Consider the following 12,581-nt stretch of genomic DNA (forward strand, 5'->3'; position numbering starts at 1 on the left):
CTGCCTGTAAATAGGGTTGCTTTATGTTGGATGCGATGTGAAGCTAAAAACGCAAAACCACCTGAAGAGACGGTGCATATAGTCTTAACTTTTATTTTGGTTTCGTTTTCTTTCTTACTATCTTATGAAATTGATGATAACATTAGACAGTAACAAAATTGTGAATGTGGTCTTGTGCATCAAATAAATAAATACAATCTTCATTTCCTAAATAAGGTAACTTTAGGGATATAAGTTGTAGAAACAGTTATAATATTACAAGCAGAATACTTACGGACCTGATAAGGGACTCGTAACTGTAGATGCGCGTCCTGGCCGTATTCGCCGTCTGGCAGCTGTATGCTTGGCGGCAGGCCGAGGCGCTCCGCCGCGGCAGCCGAGCGCGCGCGTGTCTCTTGTTCCACCATCTCTTGAAGGCGGCCAACCATAGCCTGCAACCTTTGTTGTTTTTCCCATTCCCTGGAATTGAAAGTATGTTACCATTAAGCTTATGTTGCAATAAAAATTTAACTCTGTTACAACTATCTGTGAATATAATTTTTCTTGAAAAATGTATAACAGTTTTTATTGCTAAAAGTATATTTTTTTAAGCTTAACACTGTATCCCAATTCCCCACACATAATAATAAAAAAATAATAATAATACACATACTTGGGAGGCAGAGGGAACCTAGTATTAAAACATTGCCTATTAAAACACTTCTCTTCCCCACTTTCTGCTGAACTTCTTTTGAACCAACAATGGTCGCGTTTATAGTTGTGTGTTTGTGCACCTTTGCGCCACAACTGGCCTCACTAAACAATTTGCTAACAAATGTCTTGCCTTGTGTAACACTTATTTTAATTTTTTTTAATCTCATAGTAGTATAGTATAGTATAGTATCAGGTTTTGCCTTAATATTTTAATAATACTATTAAGCAATTAGTAAAGTCACATTTTGTCAATACTCAAATTCTCATAATTTACATTGTATTTATACAAAATAGAATGTATATTTTACATGCATCCATTTTATAAATGTCTTAGTTCTAGTAATTTGCATCATTGTTACACTAAAGATACTTAAGAACATTAACACTCTACTTATGGGACAAAAAAACTCATTCATCATTTTGTAAACAATAGACTTTAGAGCATCACTAATAATTTTTTGTCTTGATACATAAACAGCATCATATTTCTGTGAGGTCAGAGATGTACCTAATAAATGATATCTTGTGACATGATACCACAAGATCATAGGTTACACATCCAGTAAATTTAAAATAGACTAGAATTATAATATATTTAACATTACTTAAACAAATACTTATTGCATCATAATGAAGAATATATGTATATTCTCTGGAAAATGATGATTTTTTTTCTGATAAAATGATATATTTTTGATCATTTGAAAACTTATTATGACATACATTTAGCAATAAATTCTTTTCTATAAGTTTTAATGTAAATGTATTTAAAATAATTAAGAAATTTATAGTTTGTCTTTATTTTATTATGTGGACATTTACATATTGTTGTTACTTACAATGTGGAATGATGGTGCCTGTGGTCGTGCCGCAGGCGCGGTCCCCCCGGCGCGCCCAGCCGCTCCATACCCGCGCACCCCGGCACTTGTACCGAGAGCATCTGTAAATCACAACACACTGCTCTCACTTATGTGGTCCTCCATACAGATAGCACTATATTCAAACTCTAATTAAAATAAGCCTTTGCTGTATTACACCTTTATGATAAATATTTGTACTTTTGATCGTTAACATTAATATTATATCCTAACTACCCCAAGTTAGGATACAACACCAAATGTTAATGCTACAATATTAATGGTCCTTAAATATAAATGCACATGTGAAAAGAGGAGGTTAACATGAAAACTGAATAAGGGTTCATCTTGCTCTTAAAAAATAAAATTATAAGTATATAGTATACATTTATATTTTTTTTTGTAGGAACAAAATAAATCTTTATTCTGTTCTCATGAGAGAGATGAGATGCCCGTTCATACATAGGGATTGTCAATATGATATTTATGTATTACAATTTATAATATTACTCAATCTTCATCATTAGGCAGAATTTGTGATATGATAATTATAATTCCAATTGATATTGTCATTCACATTTTGGATAGGAATAAAATTTTAACAATGCACCAGATAAGATTTATTTCAAAAATAATCTTGTCAATGCCAATCGCCCTATGGTAAAACAAGTGTCTTAAAGGTTGGCTTCATATTTTATGTCTGAGATACTTTTAATTACAAAATAAATTTTACAAGAAGTTCTCTATTATAGTGCTTATTTTATAATTAAATGTTAATCTTAATGCTTATTTAGAAAACATATAAAAATTAGAACATAGCGGGACTCAAATCCGCACCTCCTGGAAACCAACCAAGTTCCAGCGACCCGCTATGTTCAAATTTTTATATAATTTCTAAATAAGTATTTTTTTCTTAGTGTGGAATAACACTTTAAAAATGTTCATCTTATTATTAAAATTTTGGAATAAACTCAAAATGAATAGATATCTATTTGTTATGTGTATTTCTACATTCCAATTAAATTTAGCAAAAAATATTAATACTTATTACATAACAGGATTGAGAAAAAAAAATGTGTTGATATTAATGTGTTGTAAATCAGTTTTTCACTGCATATTTTATATTTTCATTGTATTAAATAATGTCTAATAATTTGAAGTGACAGTGATTAACTACAGCCAACATAAATGTTTTGTAATAAAATCTATTTTAATTTTTTTTTTAAATCTATATTTTGCTTTACTTATAGTGTGGTGGTTGAGGATTATGCAATTCTTATAATAAAAATATGTGAACATCTATATATTGCATATAATATTGTCTACATTACATATGGCAGCAGAGTTCACTGTTAATTATATGTATATTATATGCTTATTCCTACAATTAAATATTCCAGAAATAAATAATTAATAAATAAAAAACATTTTTTGCCATGAAAAACAAATATATGATACAGAAGGTTACATTTGAAGTTGATAGAAATAAACTTAGTTTATTAACTAAATAATAATAATAATGCATAAAATATGAAACCACGAAAATATAATGAAAAATATATTTAATATACTTATGTTTTATAATGTAGATGTTAAAGAATTGTGTAGTTCTGTTTGTATTTATTTATTTAATTCAGTTCTGTTTTTATTACTTTTATCATCTGAATTATTTTATTTTATTGACTAACTGTGTGATGGATACTAACTTTAGAAGCATAATAAAATATGATATTAAATAATAAATGATTATGATGATGAAGAAAATATTTAGAAGAGTTTTGCAGATATCATCGAGTTGGCATGTCACGACTATCGAGAGAGGTGATTACGGAACTGTCTGTCATGAAAATTTATTTAAATTTACACAAACAACGTCTGGGCGTGACGTCGCTATCGGCGCGGCTCTTATCACTTGGCACGCTCCCGTCGTCTCGCGGCCGTCCGACTCCCAGCCACGGCCTAACTCGCGTCTCGCATTCGCTTATAGTGCAAACATACTCAACCTCACTCATATTTAAATCACTACGTTTTTTTGTATAAATGAGTATTTATTCTATGATTTGCATCTAAATAATAATAATATATATATTAAGACTAATGCTAGTGCATTATTTGTTTATTAATTTCTTTAAACGTCAGTCACACGCCATGAAATGAATGTAAACAAGACGTAGCTATACTTAAACTTACTATTTGAATAATTGGTGTTGGCCACAATTGTGTACGTCTCCAAAGAATTCAAGAATGCGTTTGTATCAACTCCGATGACACGCCGTTGGTTTCACTTGTAGCCGAATCGATCACACTATCATGATTACAGCGAGCTCATTTTTTTCTACACTACCACTCATTTTTTCATATGTGCTTATGGAAGCTTTAAATATTTTAAATAAAACAATCACAGGGCAATACACGGAGATTACAACACCAGTAAAGCGCTTTTATAATAATTAACTATCATTCACTAATAAATAAAATATGGTTTTCAATGTATTAACACTATAAAAATAAATAATTTATAAAACAAAGATAACATATAAATTCCACTATCGCGAATTTAGTAACAGAGTTACTTAGCAGTCTTTTTATCATATTGGCAGGAGGACGCCTGCCATCGAGCGAGTCTTGTTGTTCAATGACGCGGGCGGCGCGGCGGGCGCGGAGCTGGCGGCGCGGGGAGGCGCGGGGCGACGCGGGGTGGTGGCGGCGGCGGCGGGCGGCGGGGCGGGTGCACCGGCTGCCCCGATGCCGCGTCTGTCTAGTTGCGCGCTGCGCCGGTGTGCGCGGCGCGTACGCGAGGCACACATGCACGCGCGCCCGATCGCCGCCGCCGCCGCCGCCTCGCTTATGTATGCGCACCTATAATTGTAATAGTAAGCGATGACGCGTTTGTCGGCTCGTGAGTCGTGAGACGAGACGGTTGGCATTGCTCAATGATTGAGCTGTACTCGACAGTCGTACGTAACAATCGCTAACATAACACAAAAAAACATGATCAATTATTGTACATTACACCTACTTGCATTTTAGCAAATAACGTACCTACGTTTACCGACTTGCCTTAATCTGTAACATCATAACAATATTTATTCTTAACTTTACCGAAACCGACTAATATAATAATAATTTGGACTAAGATAAATACATAAGATAAGACCCATTATAAAATTATAGTGACATAATGTTAATACATTAGATCACCTTAGGAATTTAAACATTTCTTTTAATCTTCATTAACTTTCAGGCCCCGACGCTATAATAAATAATATATTAAATGGTAACTCTGATATAATGCTGATAAGTAATAGTCGAAGCAAGATAATGCAGGGGATTGCTAGTAGCCTCGAAAGCTGTTTCCTGTCATAGTTTACAATAAAAGCTAATACAAATCTAAAAACTATATTGTATCAAAGTAGGTACATAAGTTATTTATAATACTTTTACAGTAAAACAGAATTGAGATTTTATTGTCATTTTATATCGTATGAAATTAGGCACTAATATAATGAACTTTACCTAACAATACCTAAATAATTAATAGGTTTCTTGTTTTAAATAAGAAAAATGCGTTAAAAGAATGAAGCGAGGCGTATTTCTATTATGAACATTACATTATATATCAAAAATAAGCTCACAATTTATGTATAATATATTACGCAATATAGAAAAGGTAAATCTCCAGCGACAACTTACGGGGTTGGCAGCAGCGGCTGCGGCGGCACGGCGACGTATATGCGGGCGAGCGAGCGCGCCCGCGGCGCACAGCAGCGCTGCGCCGCCCACACATGCACCTGCCCACCACCACCCTGTAACAACAATAACCATTATTAGCTACCATTCATGTTAAGGGCATCAGGCTGGCCAGGATAATGAGGTTATACTTTTGAGTTTGTTTGTTTACATTTATTAATTGTAATAAAAAACAGAACACTTATAACGAAAAATAACTTTTTCTTGTTGCTATTGACTTGTTAAGTCGACACGAACCGAACAGTAGCATAGTATACATTGCATGTAAATATAATATCTTAGCAGTAGGTAGATATTTGAATTTTAGTGTCGAAAAAATTAAAGACGGAAGTTTTGAGTCTCTATCGCGTGGCATCTAAAATCACAGTTTGCTATAGGTCTCTCAGATTATATTGTTCAGGATGATTTTTTTTACTACAACCAATTCAGATTTAAACATTTTTTGGGATGTAACCAGATAATCTACAAAAAACTCTCCACGTAAGCTTTACTCGCGTTTTAGATAACTTAATATTTATAATTAACAAATAATTGAATATTATCAACACTTTGGTCTTAAAATTAAAATAAAATGTAATCCGATATCGAATCTTCGGCCAATTAAGCGTAAAAATTATATTAAAGTAAAAGTGACTTGACAATGAAATATTTAATGCTACTGTTTGGTGCGCTTCAATTACAACACGAACCCCAAGAAAAAGTATTTTATATTAGACATTAATAAATATGGTTATCAATAATGATTGGCATTTATGAGCACTTATAAAAGCGTGTTTTTCTAATGTTAAAAACGCTAATTTATTTAATAAAAAAATAAATTAACGCTAATTTATTTTTTTATTACATGGTACAAAAAGATTAAAATATAGCAACATCAGATTTAAGTATTTTGTAGTCTATGAGTTTGTGAAATGGATAGTAGTTCATTCATAACTAATATTAAATATAATTATATTTCGATCTACAATATATGAGTATTTCGTAAAATTATGTTATGTTCGTCCAAGAACGTCATTAGAATTGTACCTTTTAATATAAAACATTTTTTGTGGGGGTTTTCGATATCTATGCTTTATATTCCGTTTCGCTTTATTTTTATATTTGTGATCGATTATAGGTATATATTTATGTGTCGATGTTAGCTTATGAAAACGTTACTTATGAAAATTATATGAACAATTTACTTGTCACCTTTACCTTTGACAGCTATGTAGAGGTCAAATGTAAAACGCAACGAATAAGAATTGATGTAATAGCATAAGGTTATTTTATTTATTATTAAATTAAATTAATTCCAATTAAACGAGATGTGAATAATAAAAATATCCTAAAAAGTTAATAACATTTTAAAGAATTGCAAAATGGACTCTACAAAATACACCTGAAGTCTAAACACGTATAACTTATTCAGTATCTGAACACTGTAATTTAGACAAGTGTATTCACCTTCAATTGTATTTTTATTTAGATGGGATGCATACTTCATGTTAATCGGGATTCAAGGAAAATAATAGTACACGTGTCTATACCCTATGTCATTCAACTCTTTTATATGTACTAACAATATGAGAGATTAGAAATATACATAAATTTGTGAAAATATTACTTTTAGTTAATTTATATACCTACTAAAGTATTTTACCATATTAAAAACATACAACTATAAAGGACTGACTACAGATAATGTTTTTAGTAACGTTACAATTTCACATCTTTCTGAATTGGGTTGTTAAAATGGCAGGCTTGCTGAAGTTTTAATTTGTTTTTTTTTATATGCGTAAATATCTAATATTTACAACACGATAGTTTCGTTTATAATGGATTGCTGTATATAACAACGCATGACTATGTTCGAAACACGACAAATGTTACGAAATTAGCGAAAACAAGATTCACGTGAACCGGATGTTAAATGTAGCGACAGTAGCTATAGTCCCGCGGTCGAAGGTTGCGGCCGGTCTTATGGGCCAAAACAAACGGCATGTGGACGCGCGTACTCGACAAAAATTCGACATCGTTCGCCCAAGAATGTACAGTGCGACTATTTTTAGAGGTTGGAGGTGCGCGGGGGCGGCGGCGATGTCTGGTGTCGGTCTGCCGGGGCCTGCCACTGATCACCGAAATAGCTTCTCCAGCTGGCAATACCTGGCCACGTGGTTACCCACAGTGCTGCTTACCTGTCCCAGTACCCCCCGACATCGACGTTTCAATAATGTCCACCTTTTTTTAAATATTCTTACATCGTAATACAGTTATTAAGAACGTAAATAGATGTGTCTTACATGATTTATGTTAAAATATTTTAATAAGACACTATTCTATATAAACTCTTTCTTTCTTCATCTGATTGATTCTTAGCAATACTTTTGGAAATTTTTATTACATATTTTAGATTGTAATACATTCGGCATATAGGCACAATAATACATACTTACTTATTATATCTCAGAAATGGTAATTTTTTCTAATAATAAGTATTTATAGAAAGTTTTATAATCTACAATGTTTTCATACCTATTTTCAGGATTCCAAGGAAAATACGTAGGTAACTCTTATAGGATCATTTCGTAGCCCGTTTGTCGATCTGTCATGACTGTTTACCTCGAAATTACGTGGATATACAGCGGAAATTAATATCAAATCTTCATTCCTATAGGTTTTAGACTATATGTTTTAGAAACAAATAGTCTAAAACCTATAGAAATTAATAAAAAATTAGGTTGATGTGAAGATACAATAAAAAGATATAACTATATAGGTACGCATCGTTTTTGTTGCATTTTGTATGAAATTTGCCGTTTAATCAAAGACTATAGGGTACTATCCGTAGACTTACAGTTATCAAATTTGGAACGAAGTGAGAACTTGCAATACAGATAAATGAAAAAAAAGTGAAAATTTATAAGCATTTTATTAAAATTTTTTCTATAAACTTATATTTGTAGTTCATTTCATACTAGGCTATTTCGAGACCACAACTTACACTACAAATAAAGAAAAAAAATCTGAAATAATAAAATGAGTGCACAGTCACACATAAGTTTGTCAATTTTTATGAGTTATACTTCCCAACCTACAATCTTGAAATTGGTACGGAACTCTCGGTGGGCGTGTTCGATTCGCACTTGACTGGTTTTTTGACATAAGGGTCATAATCAGAAAAAGTGTACATTTTGTGTCTTTTCTTGTCCCGCTACTTTGAAAGCGATTTAAAAATACAATTTTAAAGATAATTTTTAATATTTTACCATTTAAGATAAATTTACTTATTAACTTAAAGATTTTTGTAATATTTTAAATGTATTATGGCTAATAATAGTATTTTTTGTTAGTTGCAAAAAACTTTTCAAAATGCTTCCATACAATTTTTCGTGTCCCATTCACCACTTTACTTTTTAAAAAATTGATTTGTTACGAATATTTATGGTTTTATTTGATTTCAGGTATGTTTATATTACTTTACTTTATGCATAATATTAAATAGAATTACTTTTATTGATACATTATTTAATAAATAATATATATGAATTAAGTAAATTTGTCCCAAAATATTGTTTTTTTGTTACTCAGGGCTAGTAACGTACAATTAAAATACGAACGCAATAATTTTGAATGGTATTTAATATTAGTTTTTATTGTGGCACCATTATTGTAAAAGTCAATGCTGTCGTAGCTACAACCAGTAATGTTCTCGCAGCAGTAGAGGGGTTCAAATGTTTTAGAGGGAATGCGTGAAATTACATCTCAGGGTTATAAACGGCTTTTATTTTGGTAAGTATTCTATAATTTCGTTTTCTTGTTTATGTTATTTGCTTCTTTTTACAAAATCTCAAAAAAGAACTTCAGTGCTTGCACATGCAACACGTGGCTTATGAGCAAATATTTAAAAAGGTTAGAATTTCTCAGACTTCATTCTCAATTTTGTTACATTTCGTTACGTAACGAAACTGAGAAAATATGAAGCCTAGTTCACAATTACGTTACCATCGGAAGATATGTACCTATATAAAAAAAAATTGCTGGCATATGAAAAAAATAATTGGTGACTTTTGATGACGTAAAGTAACTAAAAATAATGATTTTTAAGTTTTTTGCCTGTTTGCTTGTTTGTCTAATGTGTTTGTGCACGCTTATCTCAGAAACGGCTTAACCGATTTACTTAAAAACATTTTTTTATTCTTCCTTAAATTAGTTGTGATTTTATAATTACTATTTTTTTCTCTGGAGATAGTGAATTAATAAATATGTAGCTCAAGCGGGTGAGGCTTTTATTTAAAAACAACAACGTTCTGTACTAGCGTTGTTAAAGATCTAAACAATAAACATAAAATATTATTAAATACCTATTGATAAATATTTTTTTATTTTCAGTAAGCGTCGTGGCTCCTAAGTCAAATGCTGAAACACATAAAATATATAGAGAACGTCTTAAACAGACCAATCCTATTAAATATGAAGATATGCGGAATAAACACTTACAAAGAATTAAACTTAATTCCAGTGATAACAACTCAAATTTTGATATATTTTAAAGTGGATTTAATTTTATCATTAACTTTGTGATCTTTAGAAATATAAGTTTATTACGTTACGAACTAGCATTATTATGTTGTTAATATTGTCATTTGTTGTTTTCTTACATTTATAATCTGTTAAATCAACGATTGAATCTTTGAAATTTTAATTTGTTTCTCATTAAATAAAAACAACAATGGTTTTATTGATATAATATTCTTATTTTGTTGTGTATAATGCCTTATGATATCAGTTTCGTAACAAAGATTATCAGTGTTGTTACTTATCAGTTACGTTACGAATTCGAAAATGTCCACTTTTCTGATTATGACCCATAAGCAGTTTACTCTTTACGAGAATAATGGATAAAAAGGTTGACCTTCGACCTTAAATAACGTTTTTAGCACATTTTTAAATAGAAATAAAAATATCAAATATTTCATTTCCTCGAGTGGGAATAGGATCCACATCCTGTCGCCTTTAGAGTGGCACGCTTGTGCCCCTACGCCACTGGCCTCTATAATGGCTCTTAACCATTCCCGTGATAGGCAAAGCTTTGTGTTTACAACCAGACTTTAAAGCACTGCGCTACGACAGCCTGGTGATGTCCAAATGTAGTTTCGATGTGTATTATAAGCACGTGGCAATTCGTTTATCAAATGATATGGGGTGGTCAGAGGGGTAGGAGGTGCCAGACGGGACGCTGCGACGTCTGTCTAGACGGAGTGTAATTAGGAAGGTGAGCGTAGGCAGCGGCGGCACTTGCGTCATATTCTAATTAATTCTATAACAGGTAAATTGTTCCTACTTTGTCTTTGTTAATGTAAACAAGTATGGTTGCTACGACTTAAGAAAAAAATAGTAAAACAAATTTACTTTATATATTGTTATGATATAATATAGAATGATATTATATTTACGACATTATTGTGTTATTGTAATTTAGAGACATTGAATGTTAAAAAGTGGACTCCAAGCCATGATTCTTACCGCGCTGCAATTGTGGTAAGACATTCTGGACAAAAAAATCCAAATTTTGATATATTTATGATGTTCGAATGGGGATCAAGTGCATAACCATCTCATGTACCGTCAGGACTTGACCATCCCGCGACGGCTTCCACTGTAATATCTTAGTAACAGCACCTGAGTAGAAAATGTTGTTATTAAATATGTAATTAAGTGTTTTCCAGATATTTTCCCGATGTGTAATACATAATCGGTTAGAATAACGTAATTAGTAATCATTTAATGAGAGGTGTGTCTTATGGGCTGAAAGTTGATGTTAAGCTCAGGGTTGTTTGTCAACGTCGAGTGGTGCTGATGTACACCGCTACTCGCCGTCTATAAATAAGTAACACGGGGCGACCTGCGTCAGCCCGCGCCGCGCTCGCCTGCAGCAGCTGCGCGGACAATTGTTTACGATCAATGCACCGGTACTTACTCCTTATTCAATAATGTCAATAGTCAATACGTATCGAATCATTCACAAACATAGACAATGTTTTTATTTATTAATAACGATTTATAAAGTGCTAGTCGGAATCGCCTACCGTGGGTTCCGTACCAGTTTCAGTATTCAGAAGTAGAGCAACGGGAAGTAAATATTATAAAAGTTGTCAAACTTAAGTTTGCGGGCGCGTGCACTCATTTTGTATGAAATGAACTACAATTATAACGGTGATTTCGAAGTTTGATTTTTCTAGTTTTCTCCAAGGGATCATAGATCTGGATATTTGATTTTAATTTTAGCTTGATATCTCCAAACGATCTTTAGATGGATAAATGGTCTTAACATACGGAAAGCAAAGTAATCCTATAAAGGTTCCTTTTTTTGTTTAGAGGTACGGACACCTATAAAAGGAAAAAGATGTAATAGATTTTGTTTCTTAGAAAACAATATTTTTTCCCATATAACGTACGCCCATACATATAATGTAGATTTTTAGGAAGGTGACATAAACACGAAGGTTTTGGAAGCGAAAGAGGTATACAAAGAGCGTAGCGTGGCGTTTGGCGCTCCGTCAGAGACAACTCTGACTAGCCTGTTAGGGATACTGCGTGAAGCTAGTTTAGTTTAGTTTGGATATGAATAAGTAGATACTGGCTTAAGACAGAAGTTCCATGCATTTCGATATTAGCAATATGTTTATATATCTACTCATTAAAATATATGTATGACTGAACAGCTACACATATTATTTACTACAACTTCTCTACGTATGCAACGAAGCGCGAAGGTAGTAATTAAATAATGTACATTCTCGTTAAATAGGTTAATTTTACTACTTTGTTAAAGTAATAAAATTAAACTGTAAATTAAACAAATGTAGTTATGAAAAGTGGTCGTCGCTATTTTTAAATTTTCAAAGTTGCTTCGCAAATACTCTAATAATAACATTTTTTGTTCGTTTTACGTTGTATTCTGCACATAGTAGAGAAAGCAGAGGGAATATAGTGTTAAGATACTCCATGCTCTGTTTTCCGTAGAATTCTGGCGGTATTGGGTGTTGAATGGCGGAACTCAACACCGCGTTTTGCCCCGCTACCACCATGAAATGAATGAATGAATGAATGAATGATTTCATCGAGTGGGAATCGACCCCGCAACCTGTCGCGTTTACAGTCACGCGCTCGTATCCCTACGCCACGACTGGTCTCTAAAAATGATTGCTTTAATATAAATTCATTGTATTAAACGTATTGATCTTATTGAATTCCAACATAGCTCATTGCAAGCAGTAGAGCATCGTAATAGGGGGAGCG

The 12,581-nt window shown here is 32.5% G+C and overlaps 1 protein-coding gene across 1 annotated transcript in view; it reads right to left on the reverse strand.

Moving 5' to 3' along the window:
• The window catches only part of LOC146537670 (uncharacterized), a 32,447-nt gene that overhangs the window by 3,056 nt on the left and 16,810 nt on the right, over nt 1–12,581 (reverse strand). Inside the window, exons 5-7 of the mRNA XM_085188222.1 lie at nt 5,244–5,356; nt 1,533–1,633; nt 279–459 (exon numbers count right to left, since the gene is read on the reverse strand). Of these exons, the coding sequence (XP_085044348.1) occupies nt 279–459; nt 1,533–1,633; nt 5,244–5,356 (395 nt within the window). The remainder of the gene's footprint in view (nt 1–278; nt 460–1,532; nt 1,634–5,243; nt 5,357–12,581) is intronic.

The sequence above is a fragment of the Heliconius melpomene genome, chromosome 7 (assembly GCF_056956725.1).
Source record: "Heliconius melpomene rosina isolate 202511_hmr_F chromosome 7, ASM5695672v1, whole genome shotgun sequence".
Lineage (NCBI taxonomy): Eukaryota > Metazoa > Arthropoda > Insecta > Lepidoptera > Nymphalidae > Heliconius > Heliconius melpomene.